General features: G+C 29.5%; 2 protein-coding genes across 2 annotated transcripts in view; one reads left to right on the top strand and one right to left on the bottom strand.

Annotated features, from left to right (window-relative positions):
- Window positions 1–12,744, top strand: part of LOC125824558 (metallocarboxypeptidase inhibitor-like) — a 54,468-nt gene that overhangs the window by 14,380 nt on the left and 27,344 nt on the right. The window lies entirely within an intron of this gene.
- On the bottom strand, window positions 588–4,323 carry LOC125824518 (probable protein phosphatase 2C 27). The gene is made up of 4 exons (XM_049503912.1): window positions 3,958–4,323; window positions 2,524–2,724; window positions 1,585–1,796; window positions 588–1,474 (listed from the first exon to the last, which is right to left on the bottom strand). Exons 1-4 carry the CDS (start codon window positions 4,135–4,137, stop codon window positions 916–918), a joined length of 1,152 nt encoding a protein of 383 aa, XP_049359869.1. The 5' UTR covers window positions 4,138–4,323; the 3' UTR covers window positions 588–915.

Below are 12,744 nucleotides of genomic sequence, written 5' to 3'. Positions count from 1 at the left end.
TTGTGGATGAGAATGTCATACCCTGATTTATTTTTGGTTTAAATCAACATTGAATTATGTATTCTATTGTAGGGATTCAACTCCAATAGAATATTGAATGAAGTCATTACTTATTTTGCATCTTCAATAATAGTTGAAAGTACTTTGTGCACCATAATTGGAACGCAAATTTCTGTGCAACACATGTTTTCACCTATGAAGTGATAACCCCTCACTTTGCATCGCGATTTGAGCGTCTTAGTACTTAAAAGAAGTGAACCAAGCTTGAGGTAGCCAACATCAGAGGCGAATCCAGGATTTAAGCTCTCTATGAAACTCAATCTTTATTATGAGCTCAATCTTTATTTATTACAATACTAGTAATTTTTCATACATAAATGTATGTTTTCACTGAAAGTACTAGGTTCAAATGAATATCTTTTTCATTGAAAGTACTAGGTTCAGGTGAACCTATAGCTAAATAACTACATCCACCACTGGCTAGCACTCGTACGAAGGCGCGTGCATAAAGATTTGGAACTCTTTTATTAAACCATTCACAACAACTAAGAGATGTTGGCAATTACATAACCTTTGTTATGACATTGAAAAAGTTGGAACAAACCAACAATTCAATTTTTGTCTCACCAGAAGGTGAGGTTCAGTTTGAGTTTCCCTTTAGTCAGGGAATCATACAATGGAAGAATATTGTTTGATTTATGTACAAAATTCTGCTCAACGGGTTGCTCCTATGTCCCTCAAGCTTTATTTCATCTCGACTTAGGTTTCAATGGGAGAATTACAAAAAAGAAGAAGATAAAGTTACCTCGATGTATTTACTAAGTTGTCCAGAAGTAACCAAGTGATCGTCATTATCGCTGCTGTTTAGGTGGATATGTTTGTAAGCTGCCAAAATTGATATCGAACATTGCAGCTCTAATCTTCAAGCAAAGATCTTAGATTTGCAAGTCCCTCGGCGGATATACTTTTCCTTATTCTTGATCTTTGAAAAACAACTGGAGGTGGTGGCTCAGAGTGAAAACAAACCATGACTACTGTTAAGTTGTCTATGGCACCGCGCTTTTTGGCCTCGTCTACTATTTCCTTGCAGCATCTCTTTACATTGTTATGCTCCTGCAGTCTCCTCCGAGCAAAATCAACTGCATTTTGGCTTCGGAAAACATCCCATATTCCATCACTACCGATAATCAGGAACTCGTCCTCCTTTGTCAACGTCAGCAATTTCAGTTCAGGTTCAGCACTCAATGGTCCACCCTTCTCAACCTCCTTCAATCCTTTAATGTGCCAGTTACCTAATGCCCGGCTCACGCCTAACTGTCCATTCAAATAGCCATCATCAACAAATCCTCCTACTGACTCAATGCGAGTTCTTTCAGTAACACAACAAGGTCTGTGATCCTTTGACATTTCTATAGCTAGTCCACCTCGAGATACAACTGCTCGACAATCACCAGCATTTGCCACAAGTAGTGATCTGTTCATAAGACAACACATCAGTATAAATAATTTGATCAAAGTGGCTACTCTTAGAGTAGATTTCTGAATGTAGCGTAATGAGATGACTTAGGCACAAGAATAAATTACCTTCCAAATATCATTGCAGTGAGTGCAGTAGTGCCGGAGGACAAGGCTGAGTCAACAGAGCATGACTTGGCGAAGGCAGCATCCGTCTCTACAAAAGATCTTGTAACCACTTTCTCAAGTTCCAGGGGAAAATCAGCATCCTCGACAATGATCTTTGGTAAGTAATCACGAACAAACTGTGATGCTCCTTTCCCTCCATGTCCATCAAAGACCTGTTATTAGAACCATTCGCATTAGGCATCATCAGAGTAAGAATATTTAAAAAAAGAAAAGAAAAAACCAAAACAGAAAAACGACTTCTCTGTGCTCCTCCTCGTACCAAAAGAAAAAAAAAGGAACTCAATTTCATTCTAATCCATAAAAATTTAGGAAACATCTAAGGAAACAATGGGACATGGTCGTACGTAGGAACTAAGATATGCATTTAGGGACAGCAGAAGTTCAATTAATGGTGCTCTACCTACTGCTGTTCAATAGGTTCATTCCAAGACTACCAGAAGAACAACACCTTTGTGATTCCACAGTACTGTTCGGTTAGATTATATACTCCTAGAATTTTTAAGAGTTGTATTATTCTTCAACTTGGGAGAAATGCGGTCGCTTCAGTTAGCATTTCATACTTTTCTTTGATAAGAAATACTAGGAACATTTCACTCTACCTGAAAATACTTAAAATTATCTTCAGCATAGTATTTGCAACATCATGACGAAAGAAGCACCCGTATGGTGAAGACATACGCCCCATCTCACAACTCTGACAAGTAGGGCATTCTAGTTGTGTGTCTACTATGTAGTGTTAATCTTTTTTAAGCGTACTACCTATGTTCACAAAGTAAGCGCTAAGCTGAACTTTACTGAGAGTTTAATTCAGTCTGAAAGTATACGGAGTAATAGTCAAAGAGTGACATATATGATGGTCAATGAGGTTAACGAACTTACTCCATAGAAAGAAATAGCATCCTCACCAAGTATATTAAGGCCAAAATTCTTAGCTAGGTCCGCAATACAGATGTAAGTGTCTTCCATGTCAAGGCGACCTCCAATATCGGACCAATCTCCCGACCTAAGGACCGGGAGGAAGTTACTTAACAGTATTTGTTTCCGATCTGCAAAAGTTGTGTCTTCTGAAATACTTTCCAGCTGCAGAAAAGGAAAGAAATTAATTGAAGCAAAGAAATAGTTTGAATTCAAGCAACAATATGTGACAAAAGAAGTGAACTTCGTGCCAATACCCTGTTTAGGAAACTAAGCAGCATGACTGTAGTCACATGAGTTTGTTAGAAACACCAAATGAGTGCTAATGCAAACTCTAAACCATTAGCTACAAATGCTGACAAGCGAAAAGATTCCAGTTGGACGATATAAGACACATCTTGAAATTGTTTTTTCAGAAGACAACCGAACTCTATAATTACTTACTATAATTTCAAAAAAACTAAATTCGAAACCTATGATTTTGAAAGTGCAATGGATTTAATGGTAAGAACTCAAAGGCTGAACTCATCAAATTTTAATCACGGATCGCCTTTGCATACACACATAAACACAAAGAAAAAGAAAGATTGGGGAGCAAACAGTACTCAGAAAGAGATTAATAACCATAGCTTTACAGTACTATCCTAAGGCATAAAAACACCATAAAAATCGAATCTTTTAATAGTATCAACCAATAAATCTCCAAATTGACCAACACTTGCAACACAAAAAACTACTTATTTTTTTTTGAGAAAGAAAAAAACACAAAACTGGTCATTTACAAAAAAAAAAAAAAAAAAACTACTTATACCAATCAACATCCATATACAAACCAAAAAAGTCTTTCCCAATTAACTCAAAAAAGAATACAATCAATCAAGACTACATAAAAGCTCAAAAAGTGTTGAATCCATCAAGTGTAAATTATGGATCACCTCTGCATACACACATAAGAGACACACAAAAAATATATCAGCATGATATCAAATCATCAAATGAAGAAAAGACCAATAACCATAGCTTTAAGTACTGTCCTAAAGCATAAGTACACCATAAAAATCAAATCTTTACATAGTATCAACCAATAAAACTCCAAATTGAACAACACTTTTGACACAAAAAAACTACTAATACCAAAAAAGTCTCCCCCAACTAACTCAAAAAAGTAAACAACCCAAGTTCAGATAGCCAGCCAACCAACCGTGTTAAGGCATAAGTACACCATAAAAATCAAATCTTTAAACAGTATCAACAACCAAATTCCAAACTAACCAACATTTATGACAGCAAAAAAAAAAAAAAAAAAAAAAAACTACTAAAACCAATCAACATCCATATACAAACCAACAAATTCTTCCCCAAAAGCAAATATTACAATTTTGAAAAAAGAATCCTTACTGGGAATGAGTTTCTCATGACAGAAGGACTAGAAGAAGTAATTTTTCCACAATTCTCATTTTGGGTATGTTGAAATTCAGCTTCAGAATGTAAAGATTGGTTCTTGAAATTGTCATCAGTGTTGGAAATGTCTAAATTCTCCATACCCTCATTCACTTGCTCTGAATCTTGAATGCACATGTTACTAGTTATTACACAATTTAATGGGCAAGTTAAAGGGGCAAAAAAACAAGAAAAAAAAAAGAGTAGAATATTTAGAGCAAGAAGAAGAATGGGTTGTTTTTATCACTTTTAGGTTGAGCAAGTTGTTGGTATTGAAAGGAGCTAGTAGCGGTAGGGGAAGTGAGAATACAAAATATGTGTGGAAATTGTGATGAAAGAGAAGATTCTTGGGAATATGTGATTAATGGGGTCATAAAAAAAAGGTACTAACTTACTACTCTCTTTCTCTCGTTCGTCCATTATTTTAAATATATAGATTTTTACATTTCGAACTTGACATAAACTATCAATTTTGTCTCTTAACTATTAAGAGTTATAAAACCATTTATTTACTTGATTAACTAAATTTAGACACATTATTAATCTGCAACATATCATAACAAATGATCTCAAACTCTTATAGGAACATATACTCCTGATAAAAAGTCGAGAGAAGTGTTTGAAACACCCCTAAACTCGAAGAGAATTTAAGGATGTCAGGTAGAGTGTTCGTGATTCGATTTTGGATTGGTTATTGATTAAAACAATGACCAAATCAATTAAATCGATTTTTAAATTTCTAAAACCAAACCCAACCAAACGAATTACTGTCAACTTTGTTATTATCGGTTTGGTTCGATTTTTTTGTTTTTTCGGTTTGAAGATAATGAGGAAATACGTATCTCGATAGACACATACACTTAGTATATAAGCAATCCACATGAAAGCTAATGTGAATTCAGTTAACCAACTACGCATTACTAGAGTTTTATTATACGAATAAAGTGGTTCAATTAAGAGAAAATGTGACTATCTTATGTGAGATAGGGTAGGAAAAGACTAAGGTAGTAGATTTTGATGGACTTGGACTTAAGGATTGTAATAGTTAGGCTAAAGATTAAGAGTTGAACTTGAGAAAATGGTAAGTTACAGACATAAGTTAATTAAAATTAACAAAATATTTATATTTTATTTATGAATAATATATAAATATTTTTTTTTTTTTAAAATAATAATAATAAAAAAATATATATAAAATTTCTCGATCCAGTTTGATTATTTTTGTGATTTTTTAAAAAGTAAATCAAAACCAAATCAAATAGTATCGATTTTCAATTTTTTTTTAAAACCAAGTCAAACCAAATATATCGATTTTCTTAAACAATTTCGTTCGGATTGCGGTTCGTTTTAATTTTAACCATAACCATGAACAACCTTAGCGTCAAGAGTATATTTTAGTTCAGTTAGTCAAGTAAATGATAGCTTTTAAGATTATCAATAATTTGGAGATAAAACCAATAATTCACGCCGAATTTAGAGATATTTTCAATATTTCTCTTATTATTTTTATTTATTGTTAACATTAATTACTTATTTTCAAAATTATTCTCTAAAATCTAAAACGATATATTATAATTAATATAAATTACAATAAAATATTTATATTAATTATTCTTTCCTAAGGAGACTAACAAAATCTAAAGTGAGCAATTTTAATCTAATTTTAAAACATATACAAACTTTATGTTAAGATTATCGAATTCAAATGAACGTGAAGTTAAATTTTCACAATTTAATATACAATTACAAAATGAATTATTATCTTTATCGGGTTATTTTTAGATAGTATTAATTATGAAAAATTATTATAACAGTTATTGTTAGAAATATTACCTGCTACGCCAATTCAACTATTTGTATAATAGCACTAATATATATAATTTATTATATTTAACTAGCGAATATAATTATTTATAATAAACTGGCTTAACCTTTTTTTAAGTGTTTCTTTTTCTTTTTGGAGATATTTAGGTTAGATATTTTTAATTTATTGTCGGTTCATACCAACTTACCAGAAACTTCAGGGCATTTAGTACCTTATTTCCACTTAATTAAAAAAAAAAGACTTTTTTTTTGTCAACATCTGTAATCTAGAATTATCTTTTTATTCATTAAATAAATGAGAGAAAACTTCCAAAACATTGATCAATATGTCACTTCTTTTTTTTTTTTTTTTTAAAAAAACAGCAAATTTGTCTCCAAAAGAAAAAAAAAGAATTTAAATTGATAAGTCACATTAATAATATATCAAATATAACCTCTTAAACATAATTTGAAGAAAATCATAACTTATATATACACAAATTATATTTCTATTTTAGAAGGGTAGATAATAATTTTCAAAATATCCTCAGATCAAGAAAAGTGTAACAAATCAATATGAACAGAAAATAATAAAAAAAGAGAAAATTTCATAAATAACAAAAACAATAAATATAATAAGACTCAATAATTATAGTTTCTATGATTGTGCTCTATAGCTACAGTTTCATTTGTTATGAAGGCGGCAATTGTATACATTTAGAAAATTTTCAACCTCCTTTCGTATATTTCACTTGCCAATATTTAAACAAGGTAATTTATAAAAGTATAAATTATATGAACCACATATTATAAGTACTAAATAACATCCTATCCCTTCTAGTTTGCTATTTACCAAAAATTCCATAAAAATGATGTTTGCGGGATACATAGTGTTGTGCACGGGATACATTAGGTTTGATACATTCCACATAGCGGGATATATAGCGTTGTGCACGGGATACATTAGGTTTGATACATTCCATATAGCGGGATACATAGCGTTGTGCACGGGATACATGCGGGGTACATAGGTAAATAAGGGATTTTTGAAAATTTTGAAATAAGTAGAGATAATTGGATATTAAGGTAAGTAAAGGAATGTAGTTAAGTAATTTGTCCTTTATAAAATTCTGGATTAATACAATCAGGAATCGAATTATACAAATTCTAGATTAATACAAATTAGACAAATTATACAAATCAGGCGAATTATACAAATCAGGCAATAACAAAATTGAGCGAAATTATAATTGTGAATTAGAATTTCCTTAAACAGTAGCTATAATATTTAATAATTTAAATGTTTGTTATTGATCTGCATAATTTTCCCTTAAAAGATCTTGACGAAGATACAAAGATAATAGAGAAAAAAATATTAACAACAAAAATACAACAATGTTCGAAATAAAAAAATAGATAATAATAATTAAAAAAAAATTAAAAATAGTAGGAGTGTAATAATAATAATAATAATAATAATAATAATAATAATAATAATAATAATAATAATAATAATGAAATAAAATTGTCTTTTATATATCCTATCTAATTAATTGTATCAAATATTTTTTTGACATACTTCTATCTTTTCGATCCTGAATCCACTATATATAGCCAACCGTCTCATATATCTCTTAATTGAGACTTTGATGCACCTCCTCTTCAATTTTTTTGGATCCCAAATTTCATATAGATAGTATCATCATCATCATACATATAATAATAATAGAAAACATAAATAGACAAAGGAGGAGTTAGAATATTAGTCTATTTCTATCAAACCTTTTTTTTTTTTTAAAAAAAAGGAACTGTAAAAAAATTGTAGAGGCATTAATAAAAAATAATGAACACAAATGGACAATGAAGTAGTCAGAATCCTTTTTTTTAAAGAAGAATTTAAAATAATAAGTTAAATGTCCTCACTCAATTCTTTAATTTCTTATTTGCCGTGGATCTTTTTTTAGGAAGTTTAATAGATTTAAAATAATAATAAAAAGCTTTATTCCTCCATTAAATATATATATAAATATAAAAAAACAAAGAATGGAGAAAAAGAATTTAGGAGTGGAAGAGGAATGAGATACGTGTTCTTTTGCTGAGAAAAAACGTGCAATATATAATTTTATTATATAAATTGAGAACCTACTCCGCCATACTATATATATTAAATTGTTTTAGCTTAAAAAATTATATGAAAAGTATTATAATAATTATATGGAAAAAAGGTTTAAAAAATATTTCAACTTTGGCTGAAATTGTTGTTACGATACCAAATTTTATGGAGGACCTTTTACCCCTTGCACTATTTAATAGTGTATTTTAAAGGTATATATGTGCTCACGTGACACACTACTATTTAAAATGATGCAATATTTATGATGTCCACGTGGACACATATATACCTTTAAAATACACTATTAAATAATGCAGGGAGTAAAAGGTCCTTTCCAAAGTTCGATATTATTACTGCAATTTTGATAAAGTTCAAATATATTTCAGAGATTTTTCCCTAATAATATCAATATGCTCAGTATATATAACTCCACAAGAAAGCTTAGATATATGAAAAGTTACTATAGATTGTAATTTTTCTCATATTAATATAATAAAATGTATATAATTTAGCTTTAATAAAATAAAACATAACAAGTATTTTGAGGCCGAACGAGTATTTATTAAGAGTCAGAAAAATAATTGCCCCCATAATTTTCTTTACACGTTAAACACGTTTACTGATTTATTAAAATATAATAAAGAGAGAAAATAAGTGAAGAAAAGTTAGGTTGTAGTATTTTTTTTGTTTTCTATTTCTTTTATATATAATAATATAATAGATACTATTTTGGTTTTTAAAAGTTTTCATATAGTAAGTAATAAGGTGTAAAGGGGGACAAGATATTTAAATTTCTTGAAAATATTTCAATATCTACAAATATTTAACAACATAGAAAATTTTGTTGGATGAATATTTTAAATGAAATATTAGTGATTTGTACACATAAATTTTCAATCAATTGAGACAATGGAATATTTAAACTTTAAGGAAATAATTGTATTGTCCCTTTTGAAAGATGTAAAGTTGTACAAGTTAGCTGAAAAGTCTTAATAATTTACAAAATACTTATTAAAAAAAGAACCTCAGATTACTTTTATATTTATTATATTATTAAAAGAAAAACCTAAATCTAGAATGATTAATTAAAGTGAAGACTTAATTATGGAGAAGAAGTTGATCCAACAACTTCTATATTAATATTAACAAGTATAGAAGCATCAATTAAAAAATGAAAGACATAATTTACAGATAAATATTATCCAATTTATATTTGTCATTTTTGTAAAGCTATTTACGGACTCAAACAAAATCCAGTGTGTGATACAATGATATTTTTGTTATTCAAATTATTTCTTTTTTTATGTTGCTTGATTTTCAATAAAATATTTTGGAAATTTCACCAATTTTCTAAGTTTTGAAGTCATTAAAAATGCATATGGTATTATTATGTTACAAAATAACTATATCAATGATATATTGCATAAACCTTTTTGAGCATGTTCCTATCTTAAGGTAGGTGTATCGATGCATTAGTTACATTCAACCTTTTTTGTTTTTTTTTTACAGGGGATGTAAATGTTCACAAATCTTTTTTTTATCTCGTAGAAATAAACGAACTGTTTTCGATAGACACCTAACTAAAACTAAACATTTTGAAAAAAAGGGATAAAAGGACTATTTTCGATAGACACCTAACTTAGTTTGATGTGCTGCTTTTTAGTTGATTGAAGGGATATTGGGGTTTTCTTTTTCTTGTTGGGTTGTTGTTTAATACAAGTTTTTTTTTTTTTTAACTTCTTTTTATGACGTGAAAAATTCACAATAACAATTTCTCACATGAAAAAACATTTTTTCTCCTAATAATTACAATATAGATATACTTGGAATGATCCATCACTCTGACCCTATTAGAAGAACCTTTAAGCAAAATTGGCTTCATTTAGTGGAGAAATTGATTACTTCCATTTTCTATGGAGAATTATTGGGCCACGTATATGGAAAGTGATGTCTTTTAGGGCATTTTTCTTGGTGTGAAATGAAGAGAGACATTATATTTATTCAATTTTAATTTTTTTGGCACACTTCGTGATTCCATATAGTTGAGGCGTATGAGGAGATGTTTGTATATCACGTAAGCCAAAAAAAAAATATAGGTTCAGGGTATTAAGATATTAGATTAGTTAAGATATACTTCCGAGATTTCGTTCGTAATTTAGGGATCGATACTTATGTGTTATCCCTTATTTAAAAGGCATAAAACCTTAAACTTTACATAATACTTTTGGGATGGGATTACATTGCATGGACGAATTCACTTATGACATGTTCTCCTTTTGGGATGGAATTACATTGCATGTACGAAGTCACTATAGTTTAAGGGTATTTTATGAAGATGACAATAGCAAAGATCACAAGTGGAATTGTTTTGGTTTTCGCGATGAAATAATGTATTTTGATCCCATTACTGAAAAGTTTGACATATTTTTTGTCCTTGAGCAAAACTCTGAGGATATTATACTTGGTTTAGGAGTTTTAAATGAATGTCTATGTACGTATGAATCGATATGATAAAGGGAATATTGAGATATTATAAGGACTTTACAATATCATACACCTTTTGCTATGTGGAAAGCTTGATCGAAACTATTAGTTAGCTTTTAGTGTAGCTTGAATTATTGTATGAAACATTTTAATATATGAAATTTTACTTTTAAAACGATTATACTAATTATGTTATTGTTATTTTAAAATAATTACACTAATTATGTTATTGTTGTTTGTATGTTGTAGTTGTAAGGATTTTTGTTTTGAGAGAATCAATTTCAATTTCAGTAGAAAAAAAAATCTATGAATGGTCATGAAGAAAAAATAAATTGTTTTGAGAGAATCAAGGAGGTGACAGGAAAAAAGTTATTATATTTTCATAGATATTATAATTATTATATTTTATGTTACAAATAAGAGAGAATAGCATACAGTAAGTAGTTCAAAATAGCATAGATGACCTAACTTGAAAGAAGTAATGCAAATTTCAAATTATACTTTTAGAAAATCAAGTAATTCATAGGTGTGTTTTTGATCATTAAATCAAAATAATTAAGTCATGCTAATTGATGAGAGATAATGATATAATAATATGAAACAAAGGACTAAAATTTGTTTATGGTTAAAAGTATAATTAAATTATGTATATTTTATTTATGTAAAACATACTGTGGTAATTTTTGGTTCCAAAAAGGCTAAAAAGGGGCTGAGCCGTTCATGCTGTTTGGGTGTGTATATTTAGGTGTCTGCCAAGTTGATCTCAAATATGTCACTAACAATATGATAATTAAGGGTTACTATTACCTTTATTTTAGTTTGTTTGCACTGTTTTGACTTGACACGAAATTTAAGAAAATAAAAATATGATTTGAATTTTATGGTCTTATATTAAATATAATACACGTTAATCTTGTGATCTTAAACATGTCATGTGAAAATTTGAAATTAAAGAGTTGTAGAAAAAAATTATTCTTTTTAAAACGGACTAAAAAAAATAGGACAAACAAAAAAAGTTTTGACTAACTGAATATAAAAAAATTGATCCTACATATACCAAACACACTAAAAGAGATAATAAAGAGGAGCTTGATATCCGCTGCATCTATGGATATCATATAATCAAATGTCTATGATGAGAGTTGTTGGTGTGCATGCATTTTATTATTAAAATAAAATATTAAGTGCATATGTAAGTGGCTATAAATTATGGTAGAAGATTTAGTTCTTGCAACTCTCATAACATTAGTTTATTGTAACTCATATAACCATTAGTTTCTTTAACTTCTATGACATCTTATCACATTCATGTACCCACATTACTACCCCTCATTCTACCCATTGATTACATGGAAGGCTTTTTCACCTATAAATAATGATGCATCTTCCTTTGTGTTGGGTAGACAATGAAATATGTTAAGTGTGAAAAAATATTGTAGTATGTAGTAGTGAAAGAGAGAGTTGAGACGAAAAATATATTTTAAGTCTTCCACTATATTCACTATATAAAGGAGAGTATTTATGTGTTGAGAAAATATGTTCTTATGTGGAGCTTTGGACTCTTCAACTAATCCGGAGTTGGTTGAGTTGTACGGCGTTGTTGGGTTGTTGTATCCTGGAGGGGACAAGTCAAGAGTATTATTGTTGGATCGGTGTAGATTATACCGCAGTGGGCTTGAATCTCCTTAAAGAGAGCGAGATATCTGCACCTCAGCATAAAGATATTTGATTTTTTGTTCATTTTATTTTCAACTATAATCTATTGTATTTGTGATATGTTATACCAATAATAATTATTCCGACGTTTCTACCTTGGGAGAAAAATAAATAGGTGAACCCTTTTACATAAACATTCATAATTGACACATAATTAAAAACCTAAAACAAATGTATGTGTGTATCATATGCATGGATGATACTTAAAATTAAAATTGTGGAACATATATACAAAGTGGGAGAAGGACAAGAGTGGAGCGAGCGAGGAGAGAGACGAGCGACATGAGCCTCGAGTAAGATAGTAGTATCCCACAAGGCGGCAACTAGAACATGTTAGGTAAAATATTGAAAGTCTTACTTGATATATTAATTCAAGAATATAACATCGTCCTTTGTGAAATTTCCTCAAATCCGCAAAAGTCTTGACATTATTGTGTGGAGATATATATTGTCCCGTGGTGGATGCAATGCTGTTTGTTTTGGTTTGGCAATATATGAAAAACTTGAATTCGTATAATGAATAATTGTCATGTCTAACTAGATGATGAAGGTTATATGAAAATCCTTGAAGCATTCAAGGTGTCTGAATATACCTTGCTAATAATAATTGAATAGATATTTATTTTGTA

This window comes from Solanum verrucosum, unplaced genomic scaffold, assembly GCF_900185275.1.
Source record: "Solanum verrucosum unplaced genomic scaffold, falcon-dt-bn FXZP01000022.1, whole genome shotgun sequence".
Taxonomy (NCBI): Eukaryota; Viridiplantae; Streptophyta; class Magnoliopsida; order Solanales; family Solanaceae; genus Solanum; species Solanum verrucosum.
This window is presented reverse-complemented; position numbering and strand designations above follow the sequence as displayed.

Coding starts and splice junctions, on each gene's coding strand:
- LOC125824518 (XM_049503912.1), bottom strand. CDS start 4,137: ATGTGCATTCAAGATTCAGAGCAAGTGAATGAGGGTATGGAGAATTTA. Junction 2,725..3,957: donor TCATGAGAAACTCATTCCCA/GTAAGGATTCTT, acceptor CCTTTTCTGCAG/CTGGAAAGTATTTCAGAAGA. Junction 1,475..1,584: donor ACTGCAATGATATTTGGAAG/GTAATTTATTCT, acceptor TCTTATGAACAG/ATCACTACTTGTGGCAAATG.